This window comes from Sparus aurata, chromosome 5 (assembly GCF_900880675.1).
Source record: "Sparus aurata chromosome 5, fSpaAur1.1, whole genome shotgun sequence".
Classification (NCBI taxonomy): Eukaryota; Metazoa; Chordata; class Actinopteri; order Spariformes; family Sparidae; genus Sparus; species Sparus aurata.
In genome coordinates, this window is record NC_044191.1 from 2,515,783 (window position 1) to 2,536,183 (window position 20,401).

Here is a 20,401-nt window from a genome sequence, read left to right on the forward strand (position 1 = left end):
AGTGAATACATGGATATCAGAAAACCTCCTGCTCCTAAATTCAGATTAAACTGAGATGTTGGTCATTGGCCCCACTCAACAGAGACACCACTGTGATGAGGTGACAGAAACTCTTGACAACTGTGTTATTTCTCAAAGTTCAACTGTCAAAAACCTTGGTGTTACTTCAGCACATTAAGAAAAAATTACCAAGATCGTCCTTCCCGTCTAGGGCTGACACAAAGATCCTGATTCATGCCTTTGTTTTATCTAGGCTGGATTATTGCAATGCCTTATTTTCGGATCTGCCACGTGAGAGCACTTAAAGTCTTCAGATGGTTCAGAATGTTGCAGCCAGAGTCTTAACACGTGCAAGAAATATTTATCATATTTCACCAATCCTAGCCTCACTGCACTGGCTACCGATTCATATAAGATCAGACTTGAAGGTGCTGCTGATGACATACAAAACTGTACATGGCCCTGCCCCGTCATACATGTCCGATCATATTATAACACATATTCCACTTTGTGCATTACACTCTCAAAATTCTGAGCTCCTGACGGTTCCCAGGGTTAGGAAGAAGTCAGCTGGCTGCAGGGCTTCTTCCTCTGGAATTACCTTCCTGCTGACATTAGACAATCTGGCTCTATTAACACCTTTAGATATCCTGGATCCACACAATTTACATTGCGGCTGTGGCTCAGTGGGTAGAGCGGGTCGTCTAGTGATCAGAAGGTCACCAGTTCGAATCCCGGCTCCCCCTAGTTGCATGTCGAAGTGTCCTTGAGCAAGATACTGAACCCCAAATTGCTCCTGATGAGCAGTTGGCGCCTTGCATGGCAGCCTCCGCATCAGTGCGTGAATGGGTCAATGTGGCATGTGTTGTACAGCGCTTTGAGCTGTCGTTAGACTGGAAAAGCGCTATAAAAATGCAGACCATTTGTATCAGATATTCTGTCAATGCAACTTGTGATTTTGTTGTTCTTTTCTGTACATGTGACATCTATTGCACGTCTGTCCATCCTGGGAGAGGATTCCCTCCTCTGTGCCTCCTCCTAAAGAGGAGCCTGTGTTAAAAGGGTTTTTTCCATCAACATGGCAAGTTTTTCTTCACTTGAATCCAGGGTCTAAGGACAGAGGATGCCTTTTACTGTACAGATTGGAAAGAATTGAGGCAATGTGATCATGATTTTGGGCTATATAAATATAATTGATTTGACTTGATCTTTGGTCATGATTTGTCCTTCAACTACTACATAACAAATTTCAAGGACTACCTTCTTCTACCTACAGAACGTCACAAATATTAGGAACATCCTGTCTCAAAAAGATGCAGAGAATTTAGTCCATGCTTTTGTTACTGCAAGACTGGATAATTCTAATTCCCTTTTATCAGGCTGCTCTAATACGCCTCGAAAGACTCTCTAGCTGATCCAAATGCTTCTGTACGTGTACTGACAAGAACTCATATTACATATTTCTCCCATATTAGCCTCTCTGCACTGGCTTACCGTAAAATAGAATTTAAAATCCTCCTCCTCACATACAAAGCCCTTAATGGCCAGGCACCATCATGTCTCAAAGACCTAATAGTACCCTATTATCCCACTCGAACACTGTGCTCTCAGGATGCAGGGTTAGGAGTTTGTTACTTTTGGTTCCTAGAGTCTCCAAAAGTAGAATGGGAGGCAGAGCCTTCAGCCATCAAGTTCCTCTCCTGTGCAACCATCTTCCAGTATCGGATCAGGAGGCAGACACCCTCTCTATGTTTGAGAGTATTTTAAAACTTTCCTCTTTGACAAGGTTTATAGTTAGAGCACTCCCATGATGCACTGAGCTCCTCTCTCTTCATCTGTACACATTCATGTCTCAGTAATGCATGTTACTGACTTGGCTTCTTCCCCTGAGTCTCTGAGCTCTCTGGTCTTGCAGGTTCCCATGGATGGTGGTTGGCCCTGCTGCTGCGGTTCTGCTTGACTTCTACTATCATCATTATTATTACTATTGTTATTATATCTATAACAACAACAACAACAACAACAACAACGGCAATAATAATAATAATAATAATAATAATAATAATAATAATAATAATAATGCTCATATCTCAAGAAGTAAATATGTTATACTACTGTGGCTGCTGTGATGAGATGTATTGATAGTTATAGTTTGACTGCCCCCATAGCTTCTTCCTGCATTAAGAACTTCATTCTTTAAGTATTAAAGTCAAGAGCCTTAAAAATGCATCAAGCCTGCATCCAAGCCAGATTTTTTTTTTATTTCAAATTCAGATTTCTTTTTAAGCTGACAGGAGAAGCTCTAGCTGCATTTTTTTTCACCAAAGTGCAGAACAATGACTGGTATTACAGTTAGCAATCAAAAAGCAGTAGTACAGTGGTTCAAGACGGGGCTTCTTGGGAAACTATGAATATTTTAGTGAGTGGGCTTGTTCATGTGCATATGCTGTATGTGAGTGAGTCTGCATTTTGCATGCGTGTCTCAGTCTCTGAGGGGGTGGATGGTTCGTGGCAGGGGTTGTGGAATTTGTGTGTGAGTACATGTGTGAGTGTCTAATTGCAGCAAGGATGAGTGGGTGCCTGTGTGTGTGTGTGTTTGTGTGTGTGTGTATAGCCTAATCGAGTGGGTTTCATTTGAAATTGTGTGTATCCTCATTATTGTCCCAATTAGAAGCAGACATTTAAAGTACATGTAAGCACTGCCTAGTGGACTGTGTGAGAATCTTATTTGTTCCTGACACCTGACATGACTCCAAATACAAAGAAAACCACCTTTTCTCCATTGGCGCTGCCCAGCACATAGCAGCCCATGATGTGGATGACATTGGGCTCTGGGTTTAGCTTACTCATCGACTTGCTTAGCCGCCGCCAAAACCTGGAGAGGACAGGTGTTACAGAGGTTATGAAAATCAAAAACAAGCTGAGCAGAGAAAATAAGAAGAGCGAGTTTGAGAGAGGGTCACAGTAAAGTTTTGATGAGGGGTATGAGTAACTGAATAGTTCCTATAATTAACACAATTTGGAGGTAGCTATGTAATGATTGGATATTTTAATTGCATGATTTTATGCAACACCAAACATAATGTTGAGTTACAAAGAACACATGCCAATTGCCGCAATAATTGAACTCTTGTGTTTGGTTACACCTACAAAACAAGTCTTACTGGATCATGTCTTCTTCCTTCTCCACCTTTGCAAAGGTGGCAACCTTATTCTTCAGCAGGTACACATGTCCTGGACCTCCCTGCAGAAAAGAGTCTGAGTTACTAGATTCTGAAAAGTATAAAAGTCACCTCATTCCTTCACACGCTGTTGAATTTATGACAGTGGTTGAAATTGGAGGCAAATTGTTTGCATTACAACAACAACATGATATATTAATTATGTCTAATTTGTTTCATCATGGCAGCATAAGATGTGTTACATTGTTCAACAGGATGGCAGATTATAGTTGCATGGAGGTAAGAAACATCAACAAGTGTCGACAAATGTCAAGATTTTTTTTATTCACTTACCACGATATTTCAAGCCCTGCGATATGTACATATCTCATCTTAAATAATATTAGGATCAATTTACAGTCACATAAGTATTTTCTAATGTCATTCTAATGATTTAAAATTATGTTTGAAATTATGATATTTATCTGTCATATGAGTATTTATATTTTGTGACTTTACCTACATCTATCCTAAGCCCTATTCAAATGTGACTCGTATCACCTGGGGATCTCTATTCATTTGTAATTATTATTGAGATCATCTGTCATCTTAATCCTGTGTAAATCTCCCATATCTGTCATTTGTAAAGTAAAAATTCCACCACATATTGTAACATATGTCAATAATTCAGAGTTATATTTTCATTTTTTTAAATTAATTTCTATTGTCAGATGTTGGTTGTGGCTCATTTTAAACAGATGTTTTTTTATTTATTTATTTTAAGCTGCCAATATTTGTCACAAAATATTATAAAAAACTTTATAACTGCAAATAGTTTCAACTTCATTATCATTAGCAGCTGATATCAGTTTATCCTTTAATCAATGCTAATTAGAGAGGACTAACCTTACTCATTGCATCCTAACACTAAACCTAAAACCCAATCATTTCCCAATGTTTCTCTGTCTCTCCTGTCACTCACCTGGCAAAAAATGAGCATGTTCCAGATTTTACAGCCTTTTCTGTATGCAGTCAGCTTCTTCTCTATCTCCTCTGGGTGACAGTCAGAGAAAGAGGGAGAGAGGTGTCACTTTTCCCACTCAGCTGTAATGGTGAGACACATAAATTGGCTGTCCCTCAAGACACACACATGTACAGATACAATGAGTCATCTCTGCTCTCCAGCAAGCTGAAACTTACCCATCCCTTCTCTTTTCCACAGTTACACTGCCAGAGTAATTTTCACTTGAAAGCTAATATTTGAAAACAACAACACATGCCACACTCACCAAGGATGTCATCAAATGTGGCATGTTCATGGTCCTTTGAATGAAAGATAAAAACAGAATTATTTTTTTAATTAAATCTTATTGAACAGAAATTAAATCAAAGTGACCTGTTGTAGCAGTAGATGGACTGGAGACTAAACATGAATTTATACTGTAAGTACCAATTCACACGATCTCTATAGTAAAGTTGCAGCGAATGTCAATGGTGAAGAGCAAAAAGATTCAGGTTACATATTGTGCTTGCATGTAATCTCAACACTTCCACTCACTTTCAGGGATTAGGCGATGAATTGGTCTATAGTAGTAATTCATAACCTGTTTTTGGCACTGCACAGCATGGAGTCAACTGTTCTACTGTCCCCCATCCTCCTCAGTGAGTGAGAGATGCACAGAGAAATAGAGATACTCATGCAAATGTGGATGTTCTGAAGAGAAGATATCTGGTTTCTTGGGAAAAGTTTTAAAGGAAAGGGGCACACATTTTGTAAAATCTGCCACATCAATATATCTGTTGACCACGGGGGTCCCACCATACCAATCATAATGAAGAGACTTGGTAAAATTACATAATTTAAAATTGTATTATTATTATTATTTTATTTTATTTTATTTTATTTTCATCTGTTAAAAGTCAACAGAATGCAGGAAACAGAGTAACAGGGGGAGGGCTCACAGACCTGCTTTGGTTTCAAAACCTCCTTATTTTTTAGGTGTCAAGTCTGCAAGCTTTCTGCACAGCTCCATACTGCCATTGTAGAAGCAGACATTAGAGAATCATCTACAACATTTCACAAACATGGCATTTATATTGTCAACAAAGGAACATTTCAGGGGAGTCCCTTGATATTCCCAGTTGAGGAAATTAAAAGCTTCTTCTTCTGGAAAGCATTAATTTCTCCCAAGTCAACGTGGTTACTATTTACATGAGGGATATTACTGTTACAGTTGTACTTGCAGTGAGAGCAACGTGGCACCTAGTATCTGGACACACACTACACACTATTCTAAAACCAAACACCTGTCACCAGAGCTGGGGTAGTTCACACACCTGCAGCTTTTCATGTTCATCTTAGTTACTTTGCAAATACTGTATGTTTATGCCCTGCTCGAAGACAGCGTCAAGATCCCTGTGAATTAGTTGTGGCAGAGTGCAACTTTAACCAGAGGTGCAGGTAGAACAAAATGTTGTAGTAGCTTATACCCACTTCTAAATCCCCTCTGATCTTCATTACATTGTTTGAGGGAAGTATAGGTGACTGCGTACTGGTGGATACAACCGTCACTAGTCCTTATGTATATCCTCAGGGATTCAAGCTGTTATTTTTTAAAATTTTGACAATCGAACCCGTGTTGACACAGTTTTAATTTTATGCGTTATTGTTCTTCAGACAATGGGGCTAAGCTAGCTAAAATGTGCTTTGAGTAGTTGCCAATTATTGCCATAGCAACAGTAAGTATCACGTTATTTGAATACTACTATAGAGTGCCGATTCAGGCTACATTATACATACAAATGAGATCTCTTGTGTTCAGCAGGTAGTATGTAGGATTTTAGTAGTTATTAAGCCTATAGAAAAAAAATACCTTTTGATATATTAGATAAATAATTCTTTGGGATATTGAATACTGTGACTTTCTGTGGTTTTTACTGTGATTTTACGCAAACAAAGACGTACCTAAGCACTCCTCCTCCTCCAGTTAAATAGATCAGCTGTGCTGATCAATGAGAAGAAGGCAAAATCGATGCACATGGATTTCCACATCCAGTTTTTTTTCTGCCATGTGAACCTAGAGGGGCTCTGTAAGCTGGCGTATACGGTCTTGTTCTTCCTGTGATGTTACATCAACTACATTTGCCTGCTCAATACTGGCGCTTGAAGGTGAACATAGAGAGAGCTGCCAGCCATCTGTAGCTCAAGGCATCCAGTTTTGCTGTAGAGAGAATATGTTTCACAGGGTTACTGTCGGTTACGACGGTGACCTGCTGAGTCTTTACCTTTCGCTTGGTACTCTTGCGTGGAGGTGGGTAACCTGAAGTCAGATCAGTGAGGGGTTTCACTGTGCTAGAGTAGTTTTTATGAAGCACCTATAGTACCCAGAAAACCCAAGGAATCTAAATCTCTAAAACCAGTCTAATTAGGAAAAGCCTCAGCTATACAAAGCTGCAGTTGACATGTACTGCTCAGACTTCTTAAGTCCAATCAAGTGACAATACAGAGCTCAGCCTGGCAGTCAGTTTGAGCTGCCCTCAGATGGTCACTGTGTAGGCAACAACTATTTCATCTGGTGCCACAATGACGCCAGGCTGGAACCTCATTTTAAGGATGTTAAAAAAAAAACAAAGTTTATCTTTACTTTTAGATGGTTGAAAGTGTTTCTCTTTATTTCTTCACAACCAATGATGATTTAATACATTTATACTGCTTAAACCTAAATACAATGGTGAAGCCCTTGATGGCTGCTACTCACATAAAGAATGGGGATGATGGAGGGGTCGTCCCTACGAATGATGTTTGGAACATATTCGGCCTTTGGGACCTTGGAGGATATCAGCTGTAAAAAGGGTAAGATAGGAAACGTCAAACGTCATTACCTATGGCAGCATCAGTATGGAAATATGCAGTTTAATTTCAAAGTCACAAATTTGACGTTGATTGCTAGGATCCTCACCATAATTTTAGGTGGGATGAAGTCCTCTCCTTTACAGGCCACTCTCTCCATATCTCTCTCCTCCTCCCACTCGGCATCCTCATTTAGGCCTTCATCTAGTGTGCCTGAGGAGGTCTGAATCTCACCACCTGGCTCACACACACACACACACACACACACACACACACACACACACAAACAAAGGACAAGATGAAAGGACAACACATAAACAAGATTAAAGGAGGGTGCTCTATTTAAAAGCAGTGCACCTGTTATACTATCTTTCCAGCACAGAGGGGAGAAACAGATGAGTTAAAATCAGACAAGCAGACAAAGAAAACAGCACAATAACTCTCTCTTCATGCACCCAGCCAGACACAGATAGCTACAACACAAAGCAACAGGCAGATGGACAACAGGTTGAAAGATGAGGATGTGTGTGTGCAGATGAATGGCAACAGCTGGGCAGAAGCACAGATTGGCAATACAGGCAGCACACACTATAAACAGAGTAAAACTACAATAAGATGTGTGTGTCAGAGCACACCTGTCAATCAATTAGCCTGTGTGTCTGTGTTTATATATCTCTCGGTAAAATAGTGTGCATGTGTTTCTATCGTGGTGGGTGCTATCCCAGTTTCATCACCAGCACCGTTGTTACGTTCAACCACAACATGGTGCAATACCGCCATTAATGTTTTAGTGTTGGGGCACCATTTAGCTCAGTTGGTAGAGCATTGTCCCATATACAGAGGCTTTGTCCTCGGTTTGAGTCCCGGCCTGGGGCCCTTTGCTGCGTGTCACTACCCTTTTCTCTCATCCTATTTCCTGTCAAATCTGTAAAGTTCCGCAGCACAATGATGATCATTACTGCAGGACTCTGCTGCACTCGGTAATCGACTCACAGGGCTTCCCCACAACAAGGAAGGCTTCTCGGGTGGTGAGATTTGTTTATCTGTTCTGACAAATACGGCAACTATATTAAATGTTTGATGGCTCGAAATATGTGCTGGGACCCTGATTCTAATGTTGCTGAAGTTTAGTGCTGTTCTGAGCATTATTTGTGGCTTTTTGATGGCGGTTTTATATTTGGACCCATTTACTGCAGTGTATTGTTGTCGTGAGGCCGTTTCTGAGGATGCTAAAACTCCGTTAGCTAGCGGTCTGCAAACTTGATCTCTCGAGAGGGAGTGTAACACAGTTTCACGGTGTGTTAGACCATGGATTAAACTTACACCAGAATATCCCTTTAATACTGCAACACAAGCTCAGCTAGCTTTGTTGTTAACCTTACATGAAGGCTCCTTCTGCTCTGTGGTTCTCAGACCAATGTCTGTCGCTGCTTTATCTAAATGTACCTGATAGATGAGCCTTGTTGTAAACTGACTGTTAATCTTCCACAAATACACTTTGGGTTTTCTACAAATAAATGCTGTTGTGATGCCTAATCCTACCTTTTGTCTTTGGATGAATCACATTACACACTAATAAACCTATGTTATCAGGCTACTCTCCTCAAAACATGTGTAGCTATTAAGATGTAATATAAGCTACCTATACCTCATTTCCGTTCCGACTGTAAGACAATAAGCACATATCCCTTTTATTTCTGCAATACTTTCAAATAATGACGTCACATAAATGTTAGGTCATGTCACCCAGCCCTAGTTTCTATGTGCATTTTTGACCATGAGTATCAGTATGCTGTTTTTAGTGTGCAAGCAGAGTTGATCAGTCTCTGGACTCGTGAGCTGCTGGGTTTATGTGCCTGTGTAAAAGCTTGCATGTATTTGGAAAGGAAGTGTCTGTGTTTGTGTTCGTGTGCGTGACTCACTGTCTCTGGAGTCATGCAGTGAGTCAGGCTTGATGGGGGTTGGGTCACTCCATGAGCGGCTGAAACTCTTGGCTCTGCGGTCGGCGAAGGCTGGTGGAGTTAGGGGGGAAGAGAGTCACTCACACACACACACACTTACACCCTCTGAGGGATCATCAATTCAGGAAATCAAGGGTTTTGTCTTGTGTTTGTAAAGAGTATAAACACCAAAGTCATTCAAGTGTCCCTACAAGAAAGTTGTTGGTCTAATGCTTTCTATGAACAAAGGACTTATTCATGTTATCCTTCTTTTATCATTACACCACCATGTTGTCCAAATTATTGATTCAGAACGAATTATGAATTCAAGTTAAACATAGATAACTTTTAGATTTTTGCTGGCTCCAGCGATTTGACTTCTCATATCTTTGCAGTGATGTAGAAGTGTCCTTCAGGGTGTGTTAGTACACCTTGAAATTATTGTTGGGTGTGGTTAAAGGTGCAACAAAGCACACTTCTAATGAGAACTACAGCTTATGATATTCTCTTGACTAATCTTAATATTGTAATAAACCCATTGCAACTTCTCAAAGCCCAAGGTAACGTCTTCATATTACTTGTCCAATACCCAGAGTTATTTGATCTGCTATCAAATAAGAAAAAAGAAAAGCAGCGAAGTCTCACAGTTATAAATCTGGAACATGTGGATGTTTGGCACTTTTACTTGACAATCTGGAAATTATATTTGGATCTGTTATTGCACCATAAAAGTTGCTAATATGTAGAAATTAAAGTTATTATCGCATCTATAAAATATATCGATGGAAGAGAATCTTCTTTTTCTACAGACTGTAACTATTTAGGCTTAATGCAGAGTGAAGACATCTTTAAATGTCCAAACAGTTTTTTTTCAGTGGTTGTTGAAGATATAATACAATTAATATAATAAAATGTTATTAAAATGTATTAAAAATGTTTAAAATACAACACATCAATAGAATATTCAATATCATATATATATACATATATATATATATATATATATATATATATATATATATATATATACATATATATACATATATACATATATACATATATATATATATATATACATATATACATATATATATATATATATATATATATATATATATATATATATATATATATATATATATATATATATATATCTATATATATGTATATATATATATAAACAAAACAGAATCAAAATTATTCTATTGGTCCCTTAGGGGGGAAAGCAGCAGGAGCAAATGTACATCGATGCATGCACACTTCAGATGAAAGAATTAAAAATATAATAAGACTCATACTCAATAAACACAAATAAATTCTCAGGAACCTCAGTACTGATATTATGATGGTACACACTGTGGAGCATTAATGCATTACTGCAGCACACATGCATGCATGCAAAAATGCTAAATACATTCATAGCAGACACTAAAAGACTTACTCTGGACCTTAATCCTGCGGCTGCCCACCATCCTGAGGTGTTTGCGGAAATTTCTACCATTTTAAGAAAGAGAAGGAGACAAACACATCAAGAATGAGGAACAGATAATAGTAAGAACTTTAGAGAACAAAAAGAATGTAGACAATGTACAAATCCTTGCCAGGACTGAATAATATAGTGAACATTGGCACTAAGATGAGCTTCAATCTCCAGTAGGTAGCTCCTTTATATATAAGCATAGATAATAATAACGAATGCCTAAAAGTCCTGGGGCCATATCCCTACAGCTCCCTATACTATAAGAGTTGCTATTCTTTGGAATTCTAATAAAATTGTCAGAATTATGATGTATTTTAAAGAATTTTTCTTTAAAATTAAGACTAGTTCCTGTTAAAGAAAAAAGTTATTCACAAGTCATCTCAGCCCTTAATATAATAATAATAATAATAATAATAATGGATTGGATTTATAGTGCACCCTTCAAGAGACCCCATGATTCTTTACAAAGTAGGATAAAAAAAGATAAATAAAACAAACAAACAAACAGACAAGTCACAAGATGACAGTCTGCCAGGGAAGCAGAGTTAATAGAGGCTGTCGGCTGTAGTGAACAGGTGGTGTTTGAGGAGATTTTTTTTAAACGTGTTCAGAGATTATGCATTTGGGATGTCAGCAGGGAGAGCATTCGAGAGGGTTGGGGCTGCGACTCTGCAGGCTCGGTCTCCAAAGGTACGGAGTCTGGTATTGGGAATGGAGAGCAGGCAGTGACGAGTGACGCTGAGACCGAAAATTGGCCGAAGGTACGTCAATTGCTGCTCAGAGGCATATACCAACCAATCCCTGGACTGGAACACAGATCCCTGTGGTATGCCTCTGTTATTCCACAGACACATGATTACATGATCACACTTTCCTGCGCTGTACTTTGCTCCTCTTGGTTCGTTTTAGCTCAGTTGCTACTTTTGTGTTTTTGGCATTTCACTCTTCTCGGTTTTTGTGATTATTATCATTTTTGGATTTCAGTGAAATAAATACTGTATTTGTCCTTATTCCTGCCTGCCTCATTAGTGTTTTGCATTTGGGTCCTCACCCATTTTTTACCACAATGTAACAAATATGATTAGATTGTTAGATTCTAGGATTCTAGAAATGACTCCAGAATACTGTTGTTAAATATTACAGGTACGAAGATAAATGGTCTTTCATTTCTATAGTGCTTTTCCAGTCAAATGACCACTTAAAGCTAGGGTCTGTAATGTTGTTCAGAAACACATTTTGTTATACTGGGTGATATGATCCTGCTGTCCTGAGAGTAGTCAATACATCATGTATTCAGAAAAAGGAACGAAAATAATTGGACCTCTGTGGCAGCTGTAGGACTGAGAAAAATCTGACCAATCCGTGCCGTCCGGCCTGGATAGCACGGATTGGTCAGATGCACGGATTGGTCAGATGCCTTCATATCTCCCCTCGGTCCCTCCCTCCTCCGCTCGCACACACGTTACGTTTCACTAATGCCGGAAATATTCAGCACACTCCTCTACAGAAATAGGAGTTGCAGGAGAAGACGTTCATTTGGTTACAATGGCAGAGAAAATGCAGCCAGCGTTACTTGTAACAGCTCACCCCGCTAAAAAGGTAAGGAAAAGAAAGCCCGAGGCAGGAAAGGCTGCGACGAAAAAGGCTCTGGATAAAGAAAGAAGTCAGACCGAGTCAACATTGGTGCGGCGTTTGAGCGGTGGAGACAACTGGGGCATGTGAAGGGCTTGAACAGTGATGCAGAGGTTGCTCTCTTTCTGTTGGACAGGTAATTATTTGTTTTGTTTCAGGGGGATTTGTTATTTTCATGAAATATGTGAGGTTTGCCAACTTGGCTACGTTTGTAGCTCGTGTTAGCCCAATGCTAACGTTAGCTTCTTTGTGTGTTGTTTTTAGCCATGAGAATGGCTAATGAGTCGGCCCAGTTTCCGCTGGATACGGTCCGCTGCGTTGCGGCTCCGATCCGGTTTTGCTTCGCCGTCCGGCAATCCCCACCGGTTGCGGTTTGAGTCCGCAATGGCGCAGTACGGTAGACAGCTGGCCTCACGATGTGTGCTAATGTCAACACGGAGTGTTTATTTTGAAAAGTAACCAGATGTTGTTTGTTATTTTGGCGCTTGACTTCCTGTCTGCTCCGTGCTAAATTCAGCTGTATTGCTGCGTCTTGCTCCGGCATCTCCTTCTCCCTGCTGAGTCCCACTAACAGATGCGCGTTCAAGTTTGAGGGGGCGTGGCTTTGGACGGAGCACTGACGGGATGGGGAGGGGGGGTGGAATTTAGAGGAGGTGCCACTTTCAAATCTTGCTAGCTCTCTTGCTAGCTCTCCAGGATTGTAGACCCTAGCTTTAAAGAGCTCTAAGACACTTGTCACATTCACACATTCATACACTGATGGCAGAGGCTGCCATGCAAGGTGCCAACTGCTCATCAGAAGCAAATAGTGCTTCAGTACCTTAGATTAGATTAGATTAGATTGGATTAGATTAGATTAGATTAGATTAGATAGTCTTTATTTATCCCTCAATGGGGACACTTCTTGAAACAGCTCAAGATACAGTACAGGAAAAAGAATCCGACAAATGCACATAAAGTTATTTTAAGATATCTTGCTCAAGGACACTTTAACATCCAGTGGGGGGAGCCGAGGATCCGACCCAGCAACCTTCCGATTACTAGACGAACCACCCTACCTCTTGAGCTACATACGCCCCAGATTGCTGAGAATTGGATTCTTAGCTCTGTGTTTTTAAATTAAACTTCATGTGCCAAAATGAGGCGTTGCTGTGCTATCTATGTGTACTCCTGACCTGTCTATAGAGGCATGGCAATGACACATACCACCAGGGGCGCTGTATAGGGGGGAAAAGTTAGGGTAATTAAAAAAACTCATATAAAATGATTAACCATCATCATTTAGTATATATTTCAAATATAATAAGAAAATGAATGATCTCTTTGTTTTGACTTGTTTTTTGCAGTAAAAGTTAAATATCCCCATTGACCAAAAAAGTAAACATCCATATTGGCCAATCACCACCCTGTATCTGCATGAAATGGTTTGGTCCTGCCTTAGTGCACTTATCAGTGACGGTGTTTACTTGCAGTCAGTAGATGCGCCAGAACTACAATGATCACAATGTTGCCTAGATCAAAATCTGGTTTTCATAAAAGGACAGAGTGGAAAGAGAGAGAGGAAAGACAAACGACAGGGATTCAATCTGTAACCCAGTTTTTTACCAAGAAAGGCGGGAAGCCTTCAGTCTGTGAGTGGTATTAACCTGTTGGCTTAACGTCCATAGTGAAATAAGCTAGCTAGCTACAGACTAGTGTTAGCCTACATTTCATCAACATTTAATCAGTGCAGGGAAACGTTTAGCAAGATATTTATATTAAATCATTGTCCCTGCTCCATTTAGCAGAGTCAGCAGCAGCCCAGTCTCCCCATAACTGTCCCAGTGAAGAAGGTGAGCAACACTCAGTGCGTTTACATGCATAGTTTAGTCAGATTACAGCCATAGTTCGACTATGCTACTCAATCAGACAACTGCAATTGTCCGAGTTTACATGCCGGTGAGAAAATCGGATTATTGTCAGACTAAGGTGTATACATGTATCTTAGAAATCCGTTCATAGTCAGACTAACACAGTAATTCAGTTTTCTTGAGTGTCATGTAAACGCACTGACTGTGTTCAATGACACGCCAGTTAGCATCACTGCAGGGAGTCTGTGGAGATTTCTCTCTCTCTCTGGCTCTTTTTACCGTTAAAAAAAAGAAAAGGAAATATTTATTAATGACAGAAATTCAAACACAAATTATTTTCTCACATAATGGTCAATGAGGCAGAGTATAATTAAAATATACATGTCGTTCGAACAGATACATCTAGTGCATCATCAACATCAGCAGCAGCAGCTGTCTGTCAGCCCCCTATAAAATAAAAAATGCCTATTTCAGAATGATTTTTATGTATTAAAAACAGTTCTGAAATAAAAAAAAAAGAGCATATGTATGTGTATATAAAATATAATTCATCACTATAGCTATCACTAAAGTAGAATGTTTGGTCAGTAGTTTGGGACTCTCACCCCTCTGCTTTGCAGTAGGAACAGAGGAGAAAATTCACCCCAAATCCAATGCGACAACCTGTGAGTCTACAGTTGTGGAGATAAATTAGACCTGCATGCAGGACTACAAGGGAGACAGTGAGCAGTGACCAAGTAACTGTCATGTTGTTCTTTTCACAAATATGGGAATGATAGTCAAAAATATAATTAAAATGCATAGTTTTATATAAAACAGCATCACATTTTTTCGCCAGTCTATACAAGGGCCCAATTAGATTTCTTTTCATGGGGCCAAAAATCCCTGGTGGCGCCGCTGGACACCACATAGAAACTGAGAAACACCCCATTGATTTTTATCCCTGTGAAACCAGGAGATTAACAGGAGAAATGACCAATCGAGAGCACAGCAAGAGAAAGGGTTAAAAATAGGGAGACTGGGGACAAACTGGGTGTGCTGGCAGGCAAGGGTTTTTCTCTGGACAGATTTGAGAAACACAACTTTTTAACAAACTAAATGTCTATCTGTTGTTGTTTATTTGGGATGTATTTTTCATTGGATTATTGAATCTTTATTTTTAGTGAATGTTACTTGAACTTGCCTAAGCCTCCAGGCCACAGGCAGGCTGTTCCTGATCATAATTTGAAAATGTAGAAGATCTGTTGATGTATACAAATCCAGAAAAAACACTGAATTGAGAATCAGAAATCTAACTTTCCCCTTAAAATCAAAAGTCAAGTCAAATTGTTGATTTGGAGTACATCACAACCCTTCTAATTACTTATCAGCCTGTGAATAAACGTGTTGCTCTGTAAGGACCTGCTAAAGTCACAGAGAGATAACTCAGTGATGTCATCAGGGGTTATCTCAGCGTGGGCTTGGAGTCTAGAAAACTCTAATGGAAGCCTGTGTAACACACAAGGACTTAACCAGGCAGAGAGGTTCACACAAAGAGATGCTAATATGTTTTTGGAACTATTATTAGGGCCCTGCAGAAATATCTCATAGTGAGTAAGCAATTCACAGATAGAGGCATGAGCCAGATTATTTAAGATTTTAAAAGCAAGCAGCAAAACCTTAAAATCAATCAAAAATTTCACAGGTAATGTGTGACAGGTATGTCCGCAAAAAATGGTGTAATGCTGTCACTTTACTAAATGCATTCAAAAGCCTGGCAGCAGGATTTTGTATCATTTTGTATAACAGTGGATATCACACCTGCTATTTCCAAAATAAAGTGTATTGGAACACTTGAGCATGGAAGATAAAAAAGCATGAATTACCAAATTACTTTAGTCACCTGAACATCAATTCTGAGTCAAAGATAACACCAAGGTACGTGGGCATCAATTGTAACCTGACTACACTGGGCACCCATACTGGAGGAAAGTTTCCAAGTGCTGCCAGTACGGGGGTGACAAGGTGTAATGCAGAGTGCTTCTATGGTGCCAGGCTTCAGGACGTACAGGTGGGTATCATCCACATAGCAATGGAAATGAATCGCATATCTGTGTACACTTTGCCCCAGGGATGGCAATAATATGGTGAACAAGAGAGGACCAAAATACATCAATTTTTCAAAGATTTGATTATAATTCAGAAAATGAATGAGTGATTGGAGACAGCTGTTTTTCATGAAAATGGCAGCTTTTAAATGGGCCTACTATTCCTCCGAACATAGTGAACTAGATAGGGATTCTTTAAAACAGCGCCAACAGCAGCATGTTTAGAATTAGAGGGGAAAATACCAGTCGAGAGAGAGCAATTAACACTGGCTCAAATAACTGAACCAACCATCTGAAACACAGGTTTTAAAAACTGAGTGGGAATGCAGTCAAAAAGACAGGTGGATGATTTAGAAAGTTCAGCAGTGCATTCCAGGTTTGACTCAAATAATCTGAAAAATGTAATAAAATCAGCAGTAGGCAAGGAGGGGCAACAGACTTGGATACTGGTTTAAATCACCAAGAACAAGAACTCTGTTGATTGAAACAAGAAGTTAGTTTAGGAGGTTGGCAAACCCAGCAAATCCAAAGTGCTTTGGACAGCAACTTTTCAACCCACATTTCAACCCACTTTAAACATGGGTAGTTAAGTTCACAGGCTTATGGAGTTATGTGCTGATCTGAAAAGTGATGAGAAGCAAAACTAAGTGACACTATGATATAGTTGGTGCCAACCTATATGGCTGGTCCACAACCCCACAGCTCATTATTTTTATCACACCCACCTCTGTGGTCAGTTAATGCTATCTTAATTGTGCCATCACTTTACACTAAACAACAACAGTCAATAGAAGGTCAATATTAACCTCATATCATAATGAACATCACTGCTGTTTGACTGTGTTTACACTAATATGTCTATGTAAAATGCAAAGCACACCCGCTCCCACATTCATTTTGTAAAATGTCAAGTTATTTTGTATCGAGGGTGCAGTTTCAAGGCATTCCAAGAAAATGTTCACATGTCAGTGTTGTTTGCAGAAGAGGTGAAGGCAGTGCCTAAAATAGAGGGATGACTCAGAGGAGACGGGGATCCATCAATCAGCCAGTGTTTTATTTTCATTCTCCCACACAACAAGACTACTGAGTCAAATTCGTATTGGTGTGTGTGTCTGCAGCTATCTCTCCCAACCCTCTCAATCAGGCTTTGACCTTTCTGAGCACTTTGCAGAATGCCTTGCTTTTTTAAACATGCATGATTAAATCTGTGAAAGTAACTAAGATGTACCTCTCTGTACACTGCATTTTGAAAGTGACAGAGCCATGTACACAGACAAACACACACAAAGTAAGATAATTCTTGCGATAAACACACAGACTGAACAACGTGATGGCATGTCTCATCTTTGGGGTTATAAGGTTTATGCCACATAAAAACAAAAAAAACCCCTGCAAACTCCTTTAAAGAAGGGATTGTTAGTGATTAATTGGGGAGTCTCACAGCTGGTGGAATGAAGCTGCTCTGTAGTCTGGTAGTATGTCAGCAGATACTGTATCCTTAGTCAGATGGCAGCAGAGTGAACAGACTGTGGCTGGCGTCTTTTAGTATCCTTTAAGCTCCGTGCAGACACCTCACTTCATAGATGCTCTATAGATGGTCATTGGTGATGGTGACGGGTCGACCCATAACACGCGGGACCCACTTGTTACACCCCTGGGTTTGGGTCAGCTTATGTGGCGCCCTTTCATTTCAAGTCACGATGCATCCAGAATGAATCACATATGAAGTTAAGCAGAGACAGGAACATTACCTCGAGACAGGCCCCCACACAACTTAAATAGGGTTGGTAATCTTTTGATATCTCATGATTCTGAATTTGATAAGATCCTTTGGTGTCCAATTCAAATCAGAATCAATTGTTGATTTAATGATCAAAAATTAAGAAATGAATTTAATGATTTATTTGAAAGCATCTTTCACTCCCCTGACTGTATGAGAATAAGTAACTAAAGGGGACATGTTATTAACATTGTGTCTTCAGGCAGTAGATAGCAGTGTCTGCTGTATCATTACCTCTGAGGAAAGCATCACTGTCTGTGACTCAGAGCAGGCACAGAACTAGACTGAGTAGAGAGTTCTTCACAACAGAGTTGGTTTAAGTTGTGTCATTTTGCAGTGTGTGTTAGTTAGCTGGTCTCATTTATTAAACAACAATATGTGTTTATTATTCATAAATTGATCAGAATTAACAATGCATTAGTAAAGTTGATGTACTTTGACTTGTCTCTCTTCATTCATGTTGAAATCTGACTGGAGTAGTAATGTACTTTTAAACAACAGAGAGGAGTGAGGAAAAAGAGGCTAGAGAGAAATTACTGAAAGAACCAGCCTGGTGACTGAGTTTAGTCAGAGGCTGAACTGGACAAAAACACATATAATCACTCACACAACCTCAATTCTTGACCTGGCTCAATCCTTGCCCTGGTAAGAGCAGCGCGTGGGCATGGTGGAACATCTTGCTTTTCATTTCAGCATCCATATTAACAGGCTAGACTGGCCACACTGCCGGTGTGAGTAGCGCAGCTCACGTGCGTGTCAAGTAAGACTGCAGTGGCACGTCATCTAGAGAGTCTCACCTATTGGTACTGCAACATGCCCCCGGTTCTCAGCAAAAACAGACCTGACACATATATGGTAAGCTGGTCTGGCTGTTTGGAATGAATAAACACAAATTATCACATGGTTGCACGAATTACTAATTGAAAATTCACTTTGATACTACTGACCGCTCAAAGTGCTTTACAATACTTGCCACATTCAGCCACACATTCATACACTGATGGCGAAGGCTGCCATGCAAGACACCAACTGCTCATCACAAGCAATTTGGGGTTCAGTGTCTTGCTCAAGGACACTTCGTCATGCAGCTGGGGGGAGCCAGGATTCGAACCAACAACCTTCTGATTACTAGACGACCCTCTCTACCTCCTGAACTACAGCTGCCTCCACTAACTGACTACATACAGACCTCCACTAGAAGGTACAACACAGTCTAGTCTTTACATCTGAATTTACAAAAGTCTTTAATATTCTTTTTCGGCTGCACAAATGGATATTTGTTTCTGTATGTGATGGCTGGCTGTCAGGAGACGATACAAATTAAAAGTGGGAATGTTGTGACAGAGCAGAAGGCTTTCCAGTCCCAGGATGCTACCGGTGCATGCACAAAATTCCACATAAATGCTCAATATAAAGCTGTTGTTTAAATAATGGAAAAGTCAGGTTGCTTATAAAGTGCAGGTAAAAACATTGAGTGGTGGAATTACCTGTACAAGGTAAATTCACCAGGATGCACATTTTCACTGCACTAATTCAGTGAGTGCAGCAGTGTCAGATGTTGAGATGCCAAATTACTGTCAATAAATACTAAATATTAAAATAAAAACTACTGCAAGTTTCAACAGGATGGATTGTGAACTGCTGGAAGTCTTTTATTGTGAAACATCTGTGCTGGAAGTGTTGACTTTCAATGAAAGTAGGCTCTCTTTGTATTTAAGGTAAATACATGCCCAAGCCATTGTTTAAAATGTACAGTAGTCATAGAGATGGTGGAGGTTAAACAACAAGAGATCAATAAAAAAAAAAAAAAGGTTTCCAATCTCAGGCTGTTGATGAGACTAGGCAAGAAGGGTATTTATTTGCAATATAAAGGGATTGAACAGGGAGGTTAGCACAATACAGGACGGAACAGCCAGGTCACGGTACCTCTCCATCATGATGGCTGCCTCCTGCTCTCTTTTTCGCCTCTTTCTCTCAGCATTGCCGCGGAAAGCCCTGCCAGGACGTCAAAGCATTGAGTGGTTTTAAGGGGGAATTAAATCTAATGTTTCAGCTCTCCTGACCTATCAACAAAGGGTTATTGTCTGAACCCAAACTGACCCAGGGGCTAAATAACCTTTAAAGATTTAAATTGTTTCCCTTATTGTCCTAATACTTTTGGTTTTGAGCAATAGTTTTTGAACGGGGCTGACATGTGAGTGGAGGAGAGAGAAATTGACCAGATTTAAGCCCTTTGGGTCTATTTGGGTTCGGGCATGAATAAGGTTCCAGTCAGGGTGGGGTGGGGCGACAGATAAAGGGATTTTTAGTCATGAAGGGTTAGTGAGGGGTTTAGTTAGATTAAAGTTATAAGAGAATAAGAGTTAACAGCACAGGGAAGTTTTATTCACCAGGGGGAGAGAAACATTGTGGATATTTTCAAGTAGCACACACAGAAACACTGAAACACACACACACACACACACACATACACGACCGCAATACAAGATTGGGATCTACAAGAAAAAACACTGAGGAGAAGCCAGGAAATCCGGTCGTCTAATGTGAGTTACCAGTATTAGCCATCCCAGAACTACAACACTTAAGAGTCTTTATTATAATTTTTATTGAAAATGATTTTA

At 39.8% G+C, this 20,401-nt stretch overlaps 1 protein-coding gene across 5 annotated transcripts in view; it reads right to left on the reverse strand.

Moving 5' to 3' along the window:
- The window catches only part of nsmfb (NMDA receptor synaptonuclear signaling and neuronal migration factor b), a 72,151-nt gene that overhangs the window by 17,624 nt on the left and 34,126 nt on the right, over positions 1–20,401 (reverse strand). For 2 of the 5 annotated variants that reach the window (XM_030418104.1, XM_030418103.1), the window contains 8 exons: positions 10,393–10,445; positions 8,934–9,023; positions 7,121–7,248; positions 6,920–7,003; positions 4,451–4,484; positions 4,144–4,214; positions 3,165–3,244; positions 2,773–2,875 (listed from right to left, as the gene is read on the reverse strand). In XM_030418104.1, the coding sequence (XP_030273964.1) occupies positions 2,773–2,875; positions 3,165–3,244; positions 4,144–4,214; positions 4,451–4,484; positions 6,920–7,003; positions 7,121–7,248; positions 8,934–9,023; positions 10,393–10,445 (643 nt within the window). Of the gene's footprint in view, positions 1–2,772; positions 2,876–3,164; positions 3,245–4,143; positions 4,215–4,450; positions 4,485–6,919; positions 7,004–7,120; positions 7,249–8,933; positions 9,024–10,392; positions 10,446–19,706; positions 19,776–20,401 lie in introns of all 5 variants that reach the window. The other 3 variants (XM_030418102.1, XM_030418105.1, XM_030418106.1) reach the window with 3 other exon arrangements.